This window comes from Ciona intestinalis, chromosome 12 (assembly GCF_000224145.3).
Source record: "Ciona intestinalis chromosome 12, KH, whole genome shotgun sequence".
NCBI classification, from domain to species: domain Eukaryota; kingdom Metazoa; phylum Chordata; class Ascidiacea; order Phlebobranchia; family Cionidae; genus Ciona; species Ciona intestinalis.
Window position 1 is genome coordinate 2,985,053 of NC_020177.2, and position 17,621 is coordinate 3,002,673.

Sequence of the window (17,621 nt, forward strand, 5' to 3'; positions counted from 1 at the left end):
GCGAACCCCCCGTTTTTAAAAAAAATATAGAAAAAAATATAAAAAAAAATTATAGAAAAAAATTCTTGCTGCGCCACTGGACATGCATATTGTTAGGGTTATAGGCGCCAAACCTGGGGTGGCAGAGGCATGCCTGTTTTCAACACTACATTATTCAGTAAACATTAGCACCAAATTTGTTTTAAAAGGATGAATGTCTAACTAGTCCTGCCTTCCCTGTATTCTAAAAAGTTCGGTGCCTATGAATTTGGTGAGAGGTAATTTATATTCACATTCATTTAAAGGGAAAAGTTTAATTTTACAAACAACAGGTCACATACAAGTTATTTTAAACAGGTCAGGACAAGAGGTCCTCTATCAAGGTACGTCATGAGACCTAGGATTCAGCCAGGGTGGAGAATATGGGCCAAAGAGTCATTTTATCCCAAATATTTTATGTTTTATATTTTTTAAAATTTTTACCAAAAGGACACCTAAAATTTAAAAAAATAAGATTTTTTACCAAGAAAGCACCCAAAAATTTAAAAAAAAAGTTTTTTTACCAAAAATGCACATAAAAGTAAAAAAAAAAGATTTTTTTACCAAGAGAGTCAGAAAAAATTGAAAAAAAAAGTTTTTTTGCACTACTATACATATAAAATCAAAGCACCTGCATAGGAATTTTACATCCATACTAACCTGAACATTTTGCATCGGTTGGAGCTTGCAACATTGGAATCTTCTTTTTCTTTAGTAGTGCATGTCCCACATTGATGTAATGTACATTTGCTGCTGTTTAGTATTGCTTGTCTGTTGTAATATAAAAGAACGTTACACAATAGACAAAATAAATTAAGGGTTAAAAATAAGTTAGTGAATGCAGGCATACTTACATGCGCTTTTTATTATTGGAATCCAGAAAATTCTGGTTTTTGGTTAATGTTATCATTTCTAAAACACACAAAGAAAAGAAAATGCTTTGTTGTGGAGATTAGTCATATTTAATAATTTTTCCACCCTGCACTATTTTCCCACCCTACCTAAATATTCATCCTGTACTATTTTCCCACCCTGCATATTTTCCACACTGTACTATTTTCTTACCCTGCACACAACCCACATCAAAACAATGAACCTCTACCTTTCTTTCTCTTTCTCTTTATCTTGTTTCTTCTGATCATCATCATCATGTTGAAGGAGAGCTATCTTCCGCTCTGTCAAGCACGTTGTGTGATACGAACGACCGCATTTCGGAACGGAACATCTCTTGATTTCTCCGAGGCTATCATCATTACTGGAAGACTTCTTGCAGATAAAGCAAGGATGATTGTCTGGGGGTAAAGAGAGATTACCTCATGCTCACTGTCAAGGTATAACATGGGTGCCATTTTCATACACCAGACAGTAGACACACATGGTGTATTCATACACCTCATGCTTACTGTCAAGTTATAACATGGTTGTCTTCTTAAACACCAGACACACATGGTGTATTCATACACTTCATACTCACTGTTAAGTTATAACAAAATGTGTATCTTATACATTAAACACAATTGGCATATTCATACATCCCATGCTCACTGTCAAAACATAACACATGTGTCTTTATTTACATTACATTTCTAATCCTGTAAACCCCACCTTCTTTACAAAGCTTGCAAGTAAAACTGACGATGGACGTGATAGCTCCTTCCTCCAAACAACGAGGATGGAAACTAGCGCAGCATCCTCCGATGCAGTGAACCAGCTCCTCTTCATCAGATGCAGATTCACATTTCTGATCAAAAGTCGCAATATTAATATTTTAAATTACTGATTTTTTTTAGTCTCGCGTGACGGGGCACTGTTAGTTGTTACAGTAGAGCGTTCTGTTTCATACACCTTGTGCCAGTTTACAAGTTATCATGTATTTAACCATTAGAAGTTTAACTTGAAAATAAATAAACATAAATGTCTCGTTTGTCTGCTAAGTCTAGTGACCACGCTTTTTTCTTTAAATTAGGTTTTAACTGTAAGCTTGTTTTAACAACTATTGTTTTGTCGCTATATCCTGTTATTTCGTTTAACCATTAGAAGTTTAACTTGATAATAATTAAACATAAATGCCTTGTTTATCTGCTAAGTCTAGCGGTCTTGCTTTTTTTCTTCCAATTGAATGTAACAATTGAATGTAACAGGTTTTGTTATTTCGTTTAAAACATTTCCAAATCTTCGCTACCGTAATCGGAAAGACAAATAAAGGTAAATATTTTTTATTAAAAATATTTGTATTGACATACCGAGCAGATGTTTTCTCGTTTGGTATTTGATCCCAGCTGAGGACCTCGGCTCTTCAACCTCTTTATTCCAGGAGCATCCTCGGAGTCGGCTTTGCTCCCGTTGCTACTCGTGTCATCCTGCTGAATGGACTTCTTCCGGGAAAGAAGAGCGGAGGATTTGGATGCTGGAGATTGAACGGCGGAATCAGTTTCTAAAAAAAATTTTAATTTTAAAAGAATGTTTCATCAAAAAAGGGTTTTATTTGGTTAAAATGTTTTAGCATGTTGTAAGAACAGAGTAATTAATAATACTGTCTCAAAATTTTATATTTTGTGTGCGAAATAAATCATAAGTGGCTGAAAGTTCAGGGTGTTTGTGTTAAAATTTATTTTTTTTAACATTCAAAATGGGATTTTTTAAATATATTCTAAATTAGATTTTAAATTAGCTCTTTTAGTGTTTTTCCCAGGGGTCTCTAATACTAAAAATTGCAATCTCAATATTTTAACATTCAGGCCAAAATGCTACTCACGTGTGCTTGCTGAGCAAAACTTTTTGTGGATTTTGAGCGAACGTTTGTCAAAGAAACTTTCTTTACAACCATCGCAACTAAACGATATATCTCCATTGTTTTTCATTGGACCTGAAAAAACACACAAATGTTTTAGAATGAAAAATGGGATGGGCCAAATCTAAATCTTAGGACCCATGATGTGCCACGCTGGGGGACCTCACCCACATAGAATAAAACAGCATAAAAAATGATGAATATGTAGGGGGCCAATTAGAGTACGTTTTTATCGTATTTTTCGAATTTTTTTTTTTTCACAATTTTTGGCTGGAAATTTTTTTTCTACAAAAGAAGCCAAAAAACAAACATTTTTTACAAAAAATGAGGTATTTGGATAGAGGACCCTAACTTACTTGAGACTTCTTTAGAGTTCTTGTTCAAGACAGAAGATCCTTTGTTAGCAGCTGTCAAATAAGATGAATCACATAAGAGAAGGGTGAGGTATAGGTAAGACATAACAGGCGCCAAACTAGGGGTAACAAGGGGGGCAATTCACCCCAACTTTTACATACCAACTATATGTGCCGTATCATTCTATAACAAAAGGAAAAGAACCCTATACTTTTGTTCTCTGTTGATTTGCCCTAATATGTATTGAATAAACGAGTAAATGAATGTAACTTACTTTAAACTCGCATGGCCGGAAAACGACAATCGTTTTGACACGGGTTTTCATACACTTCGTGCCAGCTTACGAGTTACCATGTATGTTACTTTGTGGTTTTTTTTGGGAGGGATTATCATTTGAGGCAGGCGCGCTAACCAACTGTGATGCGACAATGAACCACATTATTGGCATGTCTTAAAACTATTTAAATTGAATAGCATTACTGCTACAGTTCTCTATATGTATATAAGACACAATCAGTGGTGCAGCCAGGGGGGGTTTCGGGGGTCGTGACCCCCCCCTCTTTTAAACCAAAAAAAAATAATAATATTAAAAAAAAAAAAAATTTTTTTAATTAAAACCTCCCCCCTATTTTTTACTGGCTGCGCCACTGGACACAATATATAGAAGTCATAATTCAGCCACATAATGTACCAGCAATTCCCGCACACCACCGCTTATGTTGGCCGAGTGAATGCGAACTACGATAAGAAGCAGGACATGAACTGCATTTGAACATTGTACTGTCAGGTGTCTGTAAAAAAGGGTTGTTTAAGTTTCTGATTTTTTTTTATCGCTGATGTTTTAGCAAGGCTTCCATTTTAGTATAAACAAACTAATTTATGTTGGTAAAATTAATGACGTAGTAGTGTAAACAGAAAAGATTCGGAATTCTAGATTCGAAAAAAAGTTTTTTAGAAAATTTTAGAATACCTAAATTTTATTTCAACAAAAACACCTAAAATAAAAGTGGTTTATATATTACATATAGACAATTTGTGTTTTGTGCAACAGATATTCATCTTATTTAGAAAAGTTATCTGCCATACAATATCTTTCGCCCTAGTTAAGTCATTTTTGACCAAGTCCCAACGCATGGCAGAAGAAACCATGTTTTTTACTTTGATACAAACTTCTAAACTTTTTTTTAAAGTGATATAAATTTTTATGACAGAAAATCTGTTCTTTTAAAATACATTTCAAAACAACTCACATCGGAAGATTTTTTCAATGGTCTTCCTTTCTTCTTTGGGGACTTATCATCTGATGACTCCTCTCTCTCAATGATGCTACACTTCCTCTGCTCCTCCGAAGACAGAGCCTCCCACTCCATCCAGATGAGAGCCTCGATTTGCTCCGGAGTAAGTTCAGGTTTTTGAGCAGAAACCTAAAATTTAAAGACATGGAAATCATACAAAAAAACTTATGGTTTTGACAAGTTTGGCCGGGCAAAAAAATACTACCAAAATATAAAATCTGTTTTTTTACCACTAAACATAAATTATATTAATATATACTGTTGGGTCTGTTGCTGCTATGCGTATTATACTTGTACTTTGGCCCTTCTGGCAAGAATTTTGAAGTTTTGACCACCTAGAGTTTTGACGCACTGACGACCTATTCAAGTTTTGACCACCTAGAGTTTTGACGCACTGACGACCTATTCATTTTTTTTTTTAGAAGATGGAAAAAACAACATTTTTTTGCCGGAAAAGTGAAAATAAAAGTATATATAAGTTATATTAAGTGCAAGGCTGATATAGTTAGAAGTGGGAATTGAAAAGTATAATAGAAATAAACCTACAGCTGGTTTATGTTTCTTGCAGTAAGCAATAAACAAAGGGTCCTTATTTCCTTCACAAGCGTCAACATCTGACTGATTCAAATGACCTAAACAGAAAAATAATTAAAACAGAAGTTTTAAACCAATATTAATACAAACAAAGAGTTGGTAAATATTTTTAGTGCGCCATCTTTAACTTAGATATTATTGGTTCAAGGCTCGTCGCTGCTACCATTGTGGGCGTGTATCTGTCTTTGGGCAAGACACTTGACGGTAATTGCTTCAACCCAGTGGTCACTAATGGGTTGTCCAAATTGTCAGTATACAAAACACACACACACAAAGTAACATACTTGGTAACTCGTAAGCTGGCAAGAGGTGTATGAAACAGAACACCTGTGTTATACCGACTGTCGTTGTCCAGCCACATGAGGATAAGCAAGATACATTCAATTTACCTAGTAAAGTTGCCACAACAGGTTTTGATAATTTTGTGGTGGCTGACTTTTTCACTCCTCTTAGAGGATCGTCTTGATTTTTATTCGACTGCCCCTTTTGTAGTCTCTTTACTGTGACTTTTTGCCTCGAAACTTTAGTACTGTCCGCAGAGTCAGCCTGAAAAACATAGGACCTGGTTAACTTAGGAAAGTCTAACTTTGTGCGGCAAGTCTGTGCAGCAGTGTTTGTCAAAGGTCCAGTTCGAAATCGGTAAAAACAGTGTTCACAGATAATTTTTTGATGGCGGAAAAAAAGCTGATTTTTGCCCTTACTGTTCTGGATTGAGAAACACTGCCGCCCAGCTCTGTGAAGCAAAACCAACGAAAAGAACGAAACAAAAAACATGAAACTTACATTAACTAAAATAGAACTAAGAACTGGCCAGGAAGAAGAATTTTCTCCAGAACAGTAAGAGTAAAGAATCGCGAACTGGCCTTTTACAAGCGCACCGATGTACAGACCTGCCTCATCAACTGAGAAAGTTATCAGACCACTAATTCACTACCACTCTCTTATAGAAGATATTTAAATCGACGTACATGATATGATTTTCTTGTTCTGGAAGCTTGTGGACGCTTCTTAGATGTGCTAACATCCATTAAGTTAACAGATCTGCTATATTCGCGGAGCCGAGACTCAGGGAAAAGATCAGTGGGATATTTTTCATGATTGGTGGGGAAAATACCACTGGCTGTGAACTGGGACGTGATTACTTCTTCCGTAAAACCTTCTTGCCAAATATCGGTCACAATGTTAGTGATTTGGCCTTGAGTGTACTTGGTGTCTGCTGAAGTCTTACTGCTTTCAAACCACAACTTTGCTTCAGCAGGAACTTTTCCATACGGAAGTTCAAATGAGCATTTGGTGTTGGAGTATGGAAGCTTTATAAGTCTTATATTACTGTTCATATGATTGTTAATGAAACCAATAGGCAAGTGTTCGTATGAGCCATCATAGAGTAGTAGAAGCGGGCGCTGTGACACTGCAGTGAGAAAGTTTTTGAACCAGTGCTCAAATATTTTAGCAGGGACTCCAGGCTTAGATGCGAGCCCAAATTGAGTCCCCGGAAACGGAGTTTTCCTCTCTCCAGAGCACCACGCTACCTCTCCTTGGAAGATGATCATTGGAGGCTGTTTATCACCCGCTGCGCTCACCGCAGCTATTACAGTCGTCTCATTTTCCTCGTCTTTATTCAAAACAACCTCATGAATGCAGTATACACTGTACGGGTCTTCTTCGAGGGCTAACTCCCGCATATAACCTTCCAGTTTGTCTAAGAAGCCGTATACAACAAAAGGATCTGGCTCATCAGTTCTTATTTCTTTTTCTTCCAACACAATATGATTCCGCACGCAGAAATATTTCAACCATAGCTCTGTGACTTCTTTTGATCGAGAGTATTTCAGATCATCCCGAAGATGAATGGTTATCATTTCTCTCGCTACTTCTTTTGTAACTGACCAATTCCACTTTCGAAGGGTCCTCATAGCGTCAGCAATGCTTCCTTCAATGCCTACAGTCAAATTAAGCATCACGTTTTCAGGTTTCTGTCTTATTTTCGAAATGTGGGCAACACTTGAAGATTCTTCCGAGCTAGATTCAGCATCTTTACCAATTTGGATCCATTTCCGCAAGCTGTACAGTCCTCTTTTCTTTTTCAATCTTGAGCATCGTTTCTGCTCCTTGAGGCTTTTTGGTTTCACATGTTTATGAACTTTGGTAACTTTTGCCATGCCCTTACGAGCAGCATCAACTTTTACATACCTGCCTCTGCTGTTGTCCCGCAAAGTTGTAAAAGGAATATTAAACGTCTTACCAGCTTCAGCAATTGTCAGTGACTTGTTTTTGATTAGCTTCAAGGCTTTCATGAGATCTGAGTACGTGTAATTCTTTTTAACGAGTTTTCCATCTACCCAGCGATGTGTGCGAAACTTTCTTCCCTCATGGCTTATAGGAACATAAAACCCTTTACCGTGGTTTAATTTTTTGGCGTTTAATTTTCGATTTAAAAATTTACTTGACTTGGACGTGCTTGGTTCAAGTTGTTCAGCATTTTCATTATTTTCAAGTGTTTGACTTTCTTCTGTAGCATTATCAGGTAAGATTACAAAATTCTGATTTTTTTCTTTATTCTGGTCTTGGTCTGCGATATTTTCCGTATCGGTTGAACCAGATTGCGGAAGGGTGAAATTCATATAAAAAATATGTTTATTTTGGTTCATGTTACGCAATCTCAACCCTTTAGGTGCGTTACTTGGAAGAGACTTCATCAATTTAAAGTAGGTTCGACGATTTTTGTTCAGCAGATTGCGCAATGTGTCCATTGGGATGTTATACCGCTCAGAAATCCGGCACGTACGGATTTTAGCTTTCCATGCATCATCCATCGCCTTCAGCATCCTGAAATCTTCAGAACTTTCAGTCGGAGAAAGACCCAGTTTCCTCATCGCGTTCTGCAGCTCCGGAGTTGTGATATTTTTTTTCCCGATGGCCTGAGATTGCTTCATCATCCTTTTCAAAATTTCCCGCTCTTGCTTGCTGGCGTATGAAGATCTATCGCTGCTGAGAAATATGAAGAGGTTCCGATTCAAGATCATTTTTTTGATCCTGTCTTCAATTGTGGATTCCGCGGGCATCTCTTGCTTGATCCTTTTATAAACCCATTCATTCCTATCAATGCTGCCTCTCAAAGTGGAGGGGGGTATGCCGTACTTTTGCCCTAAAACAGTGACAGATCTCTTCTGGTCTTTAGTCCAGTATTCATCTATAGCTTCGAACATTTGCCTGTCAGAATGTTTCGACCGTACGTTGTGCCGTTTTTTCAGCGACAAAACAATCTGACCTTGCATGGCAGCGAAGAAATTGATTCTCTGCACTAAACCTTGGACTGGAAGACAAAATTTTTCTGCTACTTCCTCCATTTTACCTCCAAGCACCAACGCTTTTAACGCTTCTTGAAATTTGTTTTCATAGACAGGACCTTCTTTTTGTGCTTGTTCAGGATATTGCTCCAAGTACTTTAATGAGCCTTTGCTCAAGTAGTAATTCCAAGCGTCCGTTACAACAGACAAGGATATTTCAGATTCCGAAGTAGATTTCATATTCGAAACATATTTGTTCATTTGTTCCAACACAACTACAGGACTCAAATTAGCTGTTAATTTCTTAGGGGTAGTAATTTTCTTCATGCTTTTATTATTTTCCGTAGATGACCCATATATCCTAAGCCTTCGGTTTTCTTCCATAGCTTTAAGGTGGTGGGCAGGGCCGTGTATTATCACGGACTTCCCACATAAAAACAGCCCACAATCGCTATGGTGTTTTATCATCAGTGATTTGACCCCGCTTGTGTAACTTGTGATCACAAATCGAGGAATATCGAAGTTGTAAGCCACTGTGTTGGTCGGAAAACCGTTACTGATACAGTCGAGGGCGTCCAACAGATCTCGAATGGTGTACCTGGCACGCCCGAAACCTCTGGTCTCATTAAGTGCCGTACATGAGCATTGAGAGTAGTGTTTCAAAGGTGGACGATCGCTATAACTTTCGTCGATAGCAGATGCAACTTGAACAGCTCGAGATTTAGAAACATGGCATCCTTGCGCATCATTTGGATCAGGATTCACTGCCAAGAGACCGAGTGTATGGTAGAAAAACTTGCTTTTTTCGCTCATTTTACTATCTGAGGTAGATGGGGGATGCTGTGAGGTAGACTGGGCTGCAGGAGAATGGGATTTCTGGCCAACACCACTAACTAAGTGAGTTAATTCGCTCAGAGAACTGTTAGCTAATGGTAAGCTAGTTGTTTCTGTAGGGAGTTCTTTGTTAGATGGTAGTGCCCTATTTTGCTGAGCAAGGATAGTGAAGTCACCCACCTCCGAACCAGGCATGGATGGTAAAGATTTTCTCGACTTTTTTGAGTCGTATGAAAGCAAAGAAGGGTGAAAGATGAGTTTGAGTGATGCGCACTTGGATTTTCTGATACACTGGAAGCATTAGGACCATCAGAGATTGGAAACACTGTTTTTACAACATTAAATTCTCCGTTGTTGTCATTGATGGCTTGATGAATGAAATTAGAAAAAGTACACTCATATGTAGAGATTGCTTTTAACCCGGAAATTTTTTTATTAGTTCCAATTGTGTGGCTTGTAGCACCATCATGTTCATTAAAACTTGACTTTTTTTCAATACTGGCAAATAAATTGATTTGGCAAAAGGGGTCAACGGCTAGCAGGTCTTCAGTATCAAAATCTTGCAGTTGAAGACTGTCTTCCTCAACTTGCTCCTTTAAATTACATTAGTATTTCAGTGTTTCCTGATATATTTTAACCAGCTATATTTCACAGTGCTCGTTAGTGAAATAACACGAGCAGGAAACACTGTTGACTGCTCCGAAAATTAAATTTTTATTTCTAATTTTTATTACAGTTTTGGGACAGGATTTTTAATGCAAATGCTGCTACAGGTCGTGTTAACCTGTAAACATAAATTCAAGTATTTTTACAAAACTACTTTTACTGTGGACTGCCTTATCCAGTAGCTAGCTAGGAAACACACACTGTTTATTGAATTTTTCAATTTAAAACTTATCAAAAAAGTATGTGCAGTGGTGCAGCCAGAAAAAAATTAAAGGTTTTTTTTTCAAATTTTTTTCGTTATAATTTTTTTTTTTTTCAATTCTTTTTTTGTTATAAATTTTTACTTTAAAAAAAACAGAGAATTCCCTCCCCCTAGCTGCGCCACTAAGTACATGTAAAAAAAATAAAACAAAACTGAACAAATCACACTTCAACACTTAAAACGATACCTCATCTTTAAAAGGTAGCTTCTGCAGTTTCTTTGTGTATGGTTTAAAGTCATATTTAAAATTTGTTATTCTGTCCTCAACAGAACATGGTACGGCTTCAGCAATCTCTTCAATTGCTGAATTCCAAATAGGTCGCAACCTAAAAAGAAATGTTTTAGAAGACCGTAATTGATTGATTTGTAATATAAACAAGAATCCTGCAACTTGTCATAAAGAAAGATACAGGCTTAAAAAAATTGACACTTTTATTGCTTTAGTAGATGTTTACAGTTACAGCTAGTTTTTTTCATTCTTCTTTAAAATTCAAGCTTTTGGCAAAAGATCAGACAAAGAAATGACATGTCCTGGGTCCTAGGACAATTGTTGGCAGACCTGCCCCTAACCTAGAGGTTTCAAGGCTCGTTGCTGCTACTATTGTGGGCGTATGTGTCCTTGGACAAGACACATAATGGCATTGGTCAACCAAGTGGTCACTAATGGCTTGTTTAAATTGTCAACCATAAAATAAAAACTCACAAAAAAAACAATCACTCACAAAGTTACATACGTGGTAATTAGTAAGCGGGCACGAGATGTATGATACAGAACATCTGCGTTATAACAACTGTCGATTTCACGGCCACACGAGAGTAAATAAGTTACATTCATTCAAACTGCATACCGTATTGGAATTTCAGACTTTGGCACTTTCTTCGTAAGTTTTTTCTGTTTGTTGATGATGTCACCAATGATGACATCATAATCTTCAGCGGACTTGTAAGCAAAAATCCGTTGCTCAGTTACCCAACCCCGCTCTGGACTGTCACCAAGAAATTGAACGTGATACATGCGGATGGCTCTCCCACTACCTGTAGTAAGTTGTGTTAAAACTGGTAGCCAGAAATACTGTTGTTTTTATAATATAGTTCTACTAGCACTTATCTGCGTACAGACGTTTCGGCATATTATATATATAAATACTAGTTTGCGCTGTTGAATATGCTTGTTTTTTAATATAGTTCTACCAGAATTTATTTGCGTACATGTGTTTTGACATATTATATATATATATATATACATAAATACTGGTCTTTGCACTGTTGAATATGTTTGTTTTTTAATATAGTTCTACCAGCATTTACATGCATACAGACGTTTCAATATACTACGTGGGCTATACATTAAAACTGTGTGCCGAGTGTCATTCACCCAGATAAAAACGATGTGTATAGGGCATTAAAACACAGGTGGTATGTGAATAAATTCCAAAGAGCTATTTTAGAAACAAGTTTAATGTGCCTGACAGCAACAGTATAATATATTACATGGTTTATATAAATATGTTTTGACAATTTACCTCGCATTTTTGTAAATAGATTCTCAATAGGGTCAGTTGTTATCATGCATGGCCATAAGGGATGTCCAGCTACATACGCCCACACTAAGTCTGCAGACTTCCACAATATTGGTGTCTCAACAACTGGTAACTGTAAAATATTAATTTAACTTAGACAAATATTTTACTGTTTAGGATTCGTTTGGAAATTTGGCTAAAACTTATTTAAAAGGTATTTGCAAAAATAACAGATAAATTTTAAAAGCAAAGCTTTATATATATTTGAAATGAATATTAACAGAAAAAGAAAATGTCAAATACAAAACTACAAAAAATGACTTTTTATGTGTGTTATTGCCACATTAATTCTTCTTTAAATTCGTTGTAATTAAACTAAACCAATAAAAGTAATTGGTATTTAAATGATAATTGATTACTTTTGGTTTTAATTCAAGTGCAGGTGATGGTTTAAGAACTTCTTTAGGGCTATCATCATCATGTGACTTCTTAGGAACTCGTCTCCTTTTGGAAATTCTAGAAAGTCAAAAAATATGAAAAATGGCGTATTTTATAACTAAATCGTACCAAAAGTGCATTCCGAAAAAACAGCTAAAAGTGCGATATTTTAAGAATTTTAGGCCTATACCTGGTTTTAAATGCAGTTATTCGTCCCATGGCCGCTAATTAATTTGATATTAGCCCAAATATGTACCAAAATACATGTGCAAAACTTAACATCAAGTGTGGTTTCTCTACACTTTTTTTTTTAACAATAATTGTACCACAGAATGTACGTTTTTGCACATGTATAATATATATATATTAAAAGAGGACTACCATGTTATGGAGACTTGAATCGAGCAATATTTAATTTTTTTAAACAATTAGTATTAAGAACATACCTTGGGGATTTTGTGTCTGAAGAATGACTGACTCCATTTAATGAAGGCAAACCTGAAGAAAATTAGAGTTCATGGGCATATAGGTTTTCAGTATTCTTAATTTAACTATTTGTGGCCTAAAGTAAATTATGTTTTGGTTTATAAACCATCAAATTGCGGTGTTTAACACTCAAACACCAAAACTTAAGACAACAGTTATTTTGTTTATAAAATGTCGGGTATGCACGGCATAATTCTTTCCACCCTCCAATTAACTAAACAATGAACCAAATCTGTTTCAAATTAAGTAGGTTTTTGTACATGTTTGCATACTAATTTTTAATGTAAGCAAGCGCTAGCGTAAAAAATACAGATCTCAGGAACTGCCATATTCTGCAGACTGGTATACTTACTTTGGTTTACAATTTTGTCAACAATATCATCCAAAACTTGGCGTAAAATATTTGCATCCTCTTCAACCTTTTCCGTTTCAATTGATTCAATTTTCACCATTGAAAGTCCCATTTTTTTCGCCTCTGTAGTTTCAGGCACTAATACATCTGATGTTTCTTCTGTGTCCATAGGAACAGTAATATCTGTTATGTGTTTTACAGTGCCTGTATGTGTGTCACTATTCGGTGTAACTTTAACACCATTGTCTGTGTCCATAGGAGCACTGGCATCCAATATGGTTTTTACAGAATGTGTGTGAGTATCTGTGGTATCTTTCACACCACCGTTTGAGTCCACCTGCCCATTGCATATTATGTCCCCTGCATTTTCTTTCACAGCAATTTCATCAGTAGCTGCAGAAACGTGCGCAGAAGATCCAGCATTATTCACATCCATTCAATGCTTGCCTTTTTTCTTCTTTCAAGCGAGATCACATCAAAGTATTAACATGAAAAACCTAAAAAAATACTGGTATATCAATATATTTAGTTGGCATGAGAACATTCATAAACCTTGTACTTATATGCATTCAATGCAGAATATTTAAAGCTAAACAGAATCAGGCTAAGAAAGCATTTAGATAAAACTCTTATGGGCTATATAACTAAACATACACAATGTTGCATCTAGCTGACTGTTGTTGAACACACCATACACTGCTTGAGATAAAAAAGACAATACCAAAAGCAAAAAGAAACAAATTAATATGTAAAACATCTTAAAACTGCTAAAATACCAGTGGAGACAATATGTTAGTCAATTTATATATTAACTCTTTTAAAATAACACACATACAAACATACTTAAACCTTTGAATGTTGAATGTAAAACCAAAATGCAATGCTAATTTAAATGTTAAATCACTTTGTGAGACTTGTGCTTTGCATACACAAAACGTAAACTTGGACATCTGCCATACATAATAACACACCTAACTATTTGCCTTGCCCGAGCACATGAGAAAATGCGCGCCAGTGGCCAGACTTAGGTCACGTGAACCGGGTATGGCGTGGCGGAACTGTGAAAGGAACCAACTCGTTGAAAAACGTTGGTCTGTGAATGTATTTTGCTTGTTTTTTCGACTTTTTAGGGTGAATTTGTTCAATTTTTTACTTGCATATCATTCTTTGTTAGGTCCAATCAGCTAAAATTGAAGTTTTTTAAGTTTTAATGCGGTAATTTGTAAAAATACAGCATGAAAGACGCGCGTTTTAATTTGACTAATGTCAATTTTGATTGTTCAATGCAAAACAAAACGCCATTTTGAACCGACTTTTATGTATAACACAAATTCAAATCAATTTCTGTTATATTTTGTTATCAGTATTGGTAAAAATAGATAAATTAGACCCTTTCCACGTATTAATAGTAGTAACAAGCGTGATGGTATGACATTTCCAGTAAAGAAATATGACCAGGTCACACCATATGTATAGGCCGTTATACAACTGTGTCATAATTGCACATTACTACAAGTGTTGCTAAAGTTATTTGTTATAGAGTGTATCATATGCAATATAGATAATTGTTTTTAAAGTGTAAATTTACATCCGCTGTTATGTAAACATTAAATACGTTATCAGAAACACGTCTAATGGCTCGCTTTCAAGTCATTTTAAAGATAAAAAAAAAACTCTTTTTGGTGCTCTGCAGTGACTGTACAAGACATTTTATTTTTAAATAAACCACAGTTTAATGAAACAAACACCAATCGGTTAGTATTTAATTTCAGCTGGCTTTAGATTTACCGTGACGTTTTATAGTACACGGTTATCAACATTATACACCACAGTTTAGTTTAGGGTAAGATGGATCATGTTTTTATACGAATTGGTCGTTTTTTTTGGTAGTTAAAATAGAATATTATAAAATCGTAACCCAGCGAGTCTAAAATAGCGTTGTTTATTGTTCAAAATACGATATGGGAATATAGGATTTGGGTGCTAACAGTATCCCGTCTTACCCAACAGCAGGCTACTGTATATCGCCAAGCTTGTAGACAATGTAGAGGGAATCAGCAAGAATTCTCAAAGATATGTCAGCTTTGTAAAACGCAGTTCAGTGAGTTATACAGTATATGCAGCGAGACCACTACGTAACCATTGGGCCGTAATGCTTGTTTTCAGAAGTGTCATTATCTCAAGCTAATATGAAGAAATAAAATAGCCTAAATGAAAAAAGTACGTGACATTCTTTAAGCGTCTATTCGTGCTCATTGTGGTTTAAGTACTAACTCGTAGTTTAAAATTTACCTAATCATACCTTTTTTTGAAAATTAAAGATGAGTAAACCTTTCATAATCTGTCTTGTGCAAAAACGAGCAACAAATGATCTAAGAATTTGTATTGTATTCATTACAATAAATTATATAAGAAGTGTGAACAGTTTATGCATAATTAATAAATAAAATGTACCATCTGCAATTAAAATATTTTAGATAGCCGCCGTGGCATAGTGGTTAGCGCGCCTGCTGTAACCCAGAGGTAACGGGCGAATCCTCGTTTACATTTTCGATTGTAAGTTACGTAAGTTCTCTTTTGCCAAGGCCGTTACTTTAAGCGCACAGCCCCAATGTTGGGCAACTCCTTTTGAGCCGTGACCATAATTATGAATCACAATTGTCCTGTCGTTTGGGGACAATTGGGGGTCGACTTCGACTCTTGGACCGCCGACCCTTGCTGGGCGAATTCCTACGTCCACGGCAACGACTTCGGCTTCGCGCACATCAGGAACAAAGACCTCGCATCGCCGCAGAAGACTTTCTGTATCCTCGGCGTTGATCGCCGTGTCGGTTCGGCCAGGTTGGTATACAGAACCGAGGCATGTGTCGTTGACACGAGGGCAAACAAACGAGTGGTCAGAAAACTGCAAGTACGTATGAAGGACTAGGTTCTCGGGTGCCCGAACTCGAACATATTGCCCTGAAATTAATATAGAACATTATTATATGACGTTTACATGGTTCTCTAGGTTACACTTTGCAGATTTACCTCGTACTGGCGTCACAGCCTTATCGTTTGCGACTTCCCGTGCGCCAACACCTGAACAGTTTACGATAATATCTGCTTCATCAAACTCGCTCAAGCGCGACACCTTCTTTTCAACAAAATTTACTCTTGGTTGACCAGTTCTAAAATCATAGTTTTTAAATTTTTACTTGTCTGCAATACGTCATACCTACGTCACACTTACGTCATGTCTTTCAAACTTAACAAGCGGGAGCGCAGCCAAGGTAAGTAGAAACTGGTATCAAGTACAAAAACCTTGGCCATAAAGTAACACACCGACCCTGGGTTTAGAGGAAGATCAAACACCGGTTGCAACTTTAGAATATTCTTTTTATCGTTGTTTAACTTAGCGAGTTCTTCGTCTGTCGCCTTCCGCACACTCAGGCAAGTTTGTGCGAAAAATCGAACTGAAAGTAAAAAGTAGTGTAGCTAAAATAGAGTAATGGGCCAACTGTTGCCTATAAGAACATTCAAGGAATTATAACACCGTATATCATCACAATAACTCCTATAGACCGTTTTTAATTGATTAAAACATGATCGGGATATTTAGATATAATGTGCTAAAGGTATCCCATCTTACCCCACAGTACTCTATACACATCTTTTTAGGTTAAATTAGGAATTATAAAATGTATACAGATCAGGTGTCCCATCTTACCCCACACTATTCTATACACATCTTTTTAAGTTAATTTAAAAATTATATTATGTGTACAGATCAGAATACCTCTCTCTTCTGCGTCCTCGGGCGACTGAGCGTTATAAATCCACAACATTTCTCGTGTCCTAAGACCAAAGTCCCATGATGTCTTATGGTCAACGGTTTTCAAATGTTCCACCGTTTTTTGAATATACCCGGTGACGTCGGAGTTATCGTATATTTTGTCATAAGTACGATTCATAATGATTCCAAACCCATGGTCACTGAAAGGGGTATAGTGAATAAAACTCCATAAAAATCTATAACTGCTTGGGTACCTTGTCGTGCCTGTAAACCTTTCTGCCGTAATTGTGATATGACTTTTGGGAAATTCATTTGCCAAGCAGTAGGCTGATGCCAGTCCATTTATTCCAGCGCCTAAGACGTCTATTTTAATTGGAACGTCCATGCCTACGGCACTCTAATAAACAATACAGTCAAAGTAAAAACGAAAAATATGCTACATAAAAGTTTGAACTGTTGCTTAGATTTACAAACGTATGCCGCAAACGGTTTGTATGTATACGTAAAACTCGGAAAAGTACCATATAAATAACATCTACACACGGCAAATTGTAATTCTTGGGTTACAGCTAAGTTGTCTCGTTGCTGCTACCGTTGAAGGAGTAGGCATCTTTCGGCAAGACACTACGTGGTAACTTGTCAGCAGGCACGAGATGTATAAAACAGGACACCCGTGTTTTAACGACTATCGTTATCCGGCCACGCGAGGACAAAGGAAGTTACATTCACACGTGTTTACAACATATCGTATTCTGTTATTCCTATATTTACTTTTGCCGGAAAGATAAACCAATCTACAAACCATGCAATAGCTTGCTAAAGCTGCTTAGTCACCATTAATCTAGTCTTGTCACTCACCCCTATACTGTTTGTACAATGTTTGTTTACCTAACGTACATCCTGAAACCACGGATACACAAACATTATACTCAACACATTACCGTTT

The 17,621-nt window shown here is 36.5% G+C and overlaps 2 protein-coding genes across 6 annotated transcripts in view; both read right to left on the bottom strand.

Annotated features, from left to right (window-relative positions):
* The window catches only part of LOC100184753 (histone-lysine N-methyltransferase NSD2), a 24,589-nt gene extending 10,820 nt beyond the window's left edge, over nucleotides 1–13,769 (bottom strand). For 2 of the 5 annotated variants that reach the window (XM_018814521.2, XM_009862272.2), the window contains exons 1-13: nucleotides 10,953–10,987; nucleotides 10,292–10,430; nucleotides 6,021–9,769; nucleotides 5,442–5,598; nucleotides 5,005–5,090; nucleotides 4,414–4,587; nucleotides 3,855–3,954; nucleotides 3,166–3,216; nucleotides 2,774–2,884; nucleotides 2,262–2,452; nucleotides 1,624–1,759; nucleotides 1,121–1,310; nucleotides 679–789 (exon numbers count right to left, since the gene is read on the bottom strand). In XM_018814521.2, coding sequence (XP_018670066.1) covers nucleotides 679–789; nucleotides 1,121–1,310; nucleotides 1,624–1,759; nucleotides 2,262–2,452; nucleotides 2,774–2,884; nucleotides 3,166–3,216; nucleotides 3,855–3,954; nucleotides 4,414–4,587; nucleotides 5,005–5,090; nucleotides 5,442–5,598; nucleotides 6,021–9,371 — 4,658 coding nt within the window. In that variant the 5' untranslated portion in view covers nucleotides 9,372–9,769; nucleotides 10,292–10,430; nucleotides 10,953–10,987. Of the gene's footprint in view, nucleotides 1–678; nucleotides 790–1,120; nucleotides 1,311–1,623; nucleotides 1,760–2,261; nucleotides 2,453–2,773; nucleotides 2,885–3,165; nucleotides 3,217–3,854; nucleotides 3,955–4,413; nucleotides 4,588–5,004; nucleotides 5,091–5,441; nucleotides 5,599–6,020; nucleotides 9,770–10,291; nucleotides 10,431–10,952; nucleotides 11,140–11,627; nucleotides 11,758–12,043; nucleotides 12,141–12,508; nucleotides 12,561–12,900; nucleotides 13,398–13,743 lie in introns of those variants that run through there. The other 3 variants (XM_018814522.2, XM_026837097.1, XM_026837096.1) reach the window with 3 other exon arrangements.
* Nucleotides 13,770–15,268: 1,499 nt separating this feature from the next.
* LOC100176921 (D-aspartate oxidase-like) lies at nucleotides 15,269–17,071 on the bottom strand. The gene is made up of 5 exons (XM_002123422.4): nucleotides 16,930–17,071; nucleotides 16,679–16,875; nucleotides 16,133–16,355; nucleotides 15,931–16,070; nucleotides 15,269–15,861 (listed from the first exon to the last, which is right to left on the bottom strand). The coding sequence occupies exons 1-5, from the start codon at nucleotides 17,058–17,060 to the stop codon at nucleotides 15,443–15,445; spliced, it is 1,110 nt and encodes a 369-aa protein (XP_002123458.1). The 5' UTR covers nucleotides 17,061–17,071; the 3' UTR covers nucleotides 15,269–15,442.
* Nucleotides 17,072–17,621: the final 550 nt, after the last annotated feature.

Bases quoted from the DNA above. Each gene is read 5' to 3' on its own strand.
- LOC100176921 (XM_002123422.4), bottom strand. From the start codon at position 17,060: ATGGACGTTCCAATTAAAATAGACGTCTTAGGCGCTGGAATAAATGGA. The intron at 16,876-16,929 runs GTACCCAAGCAG...TACCCCTTTCAG, and splicing joins AGGTTTACAGGCACGACAAG to TGACCATGGGTTTGGAATCA. The intron at 16,071-16,132 runs GTAAGTGTGACG...CTATGATTTTAG, and splicing joins TTAAGTTTGAAAGACATGAC to AACTGGTCAACCAAGAGTAA.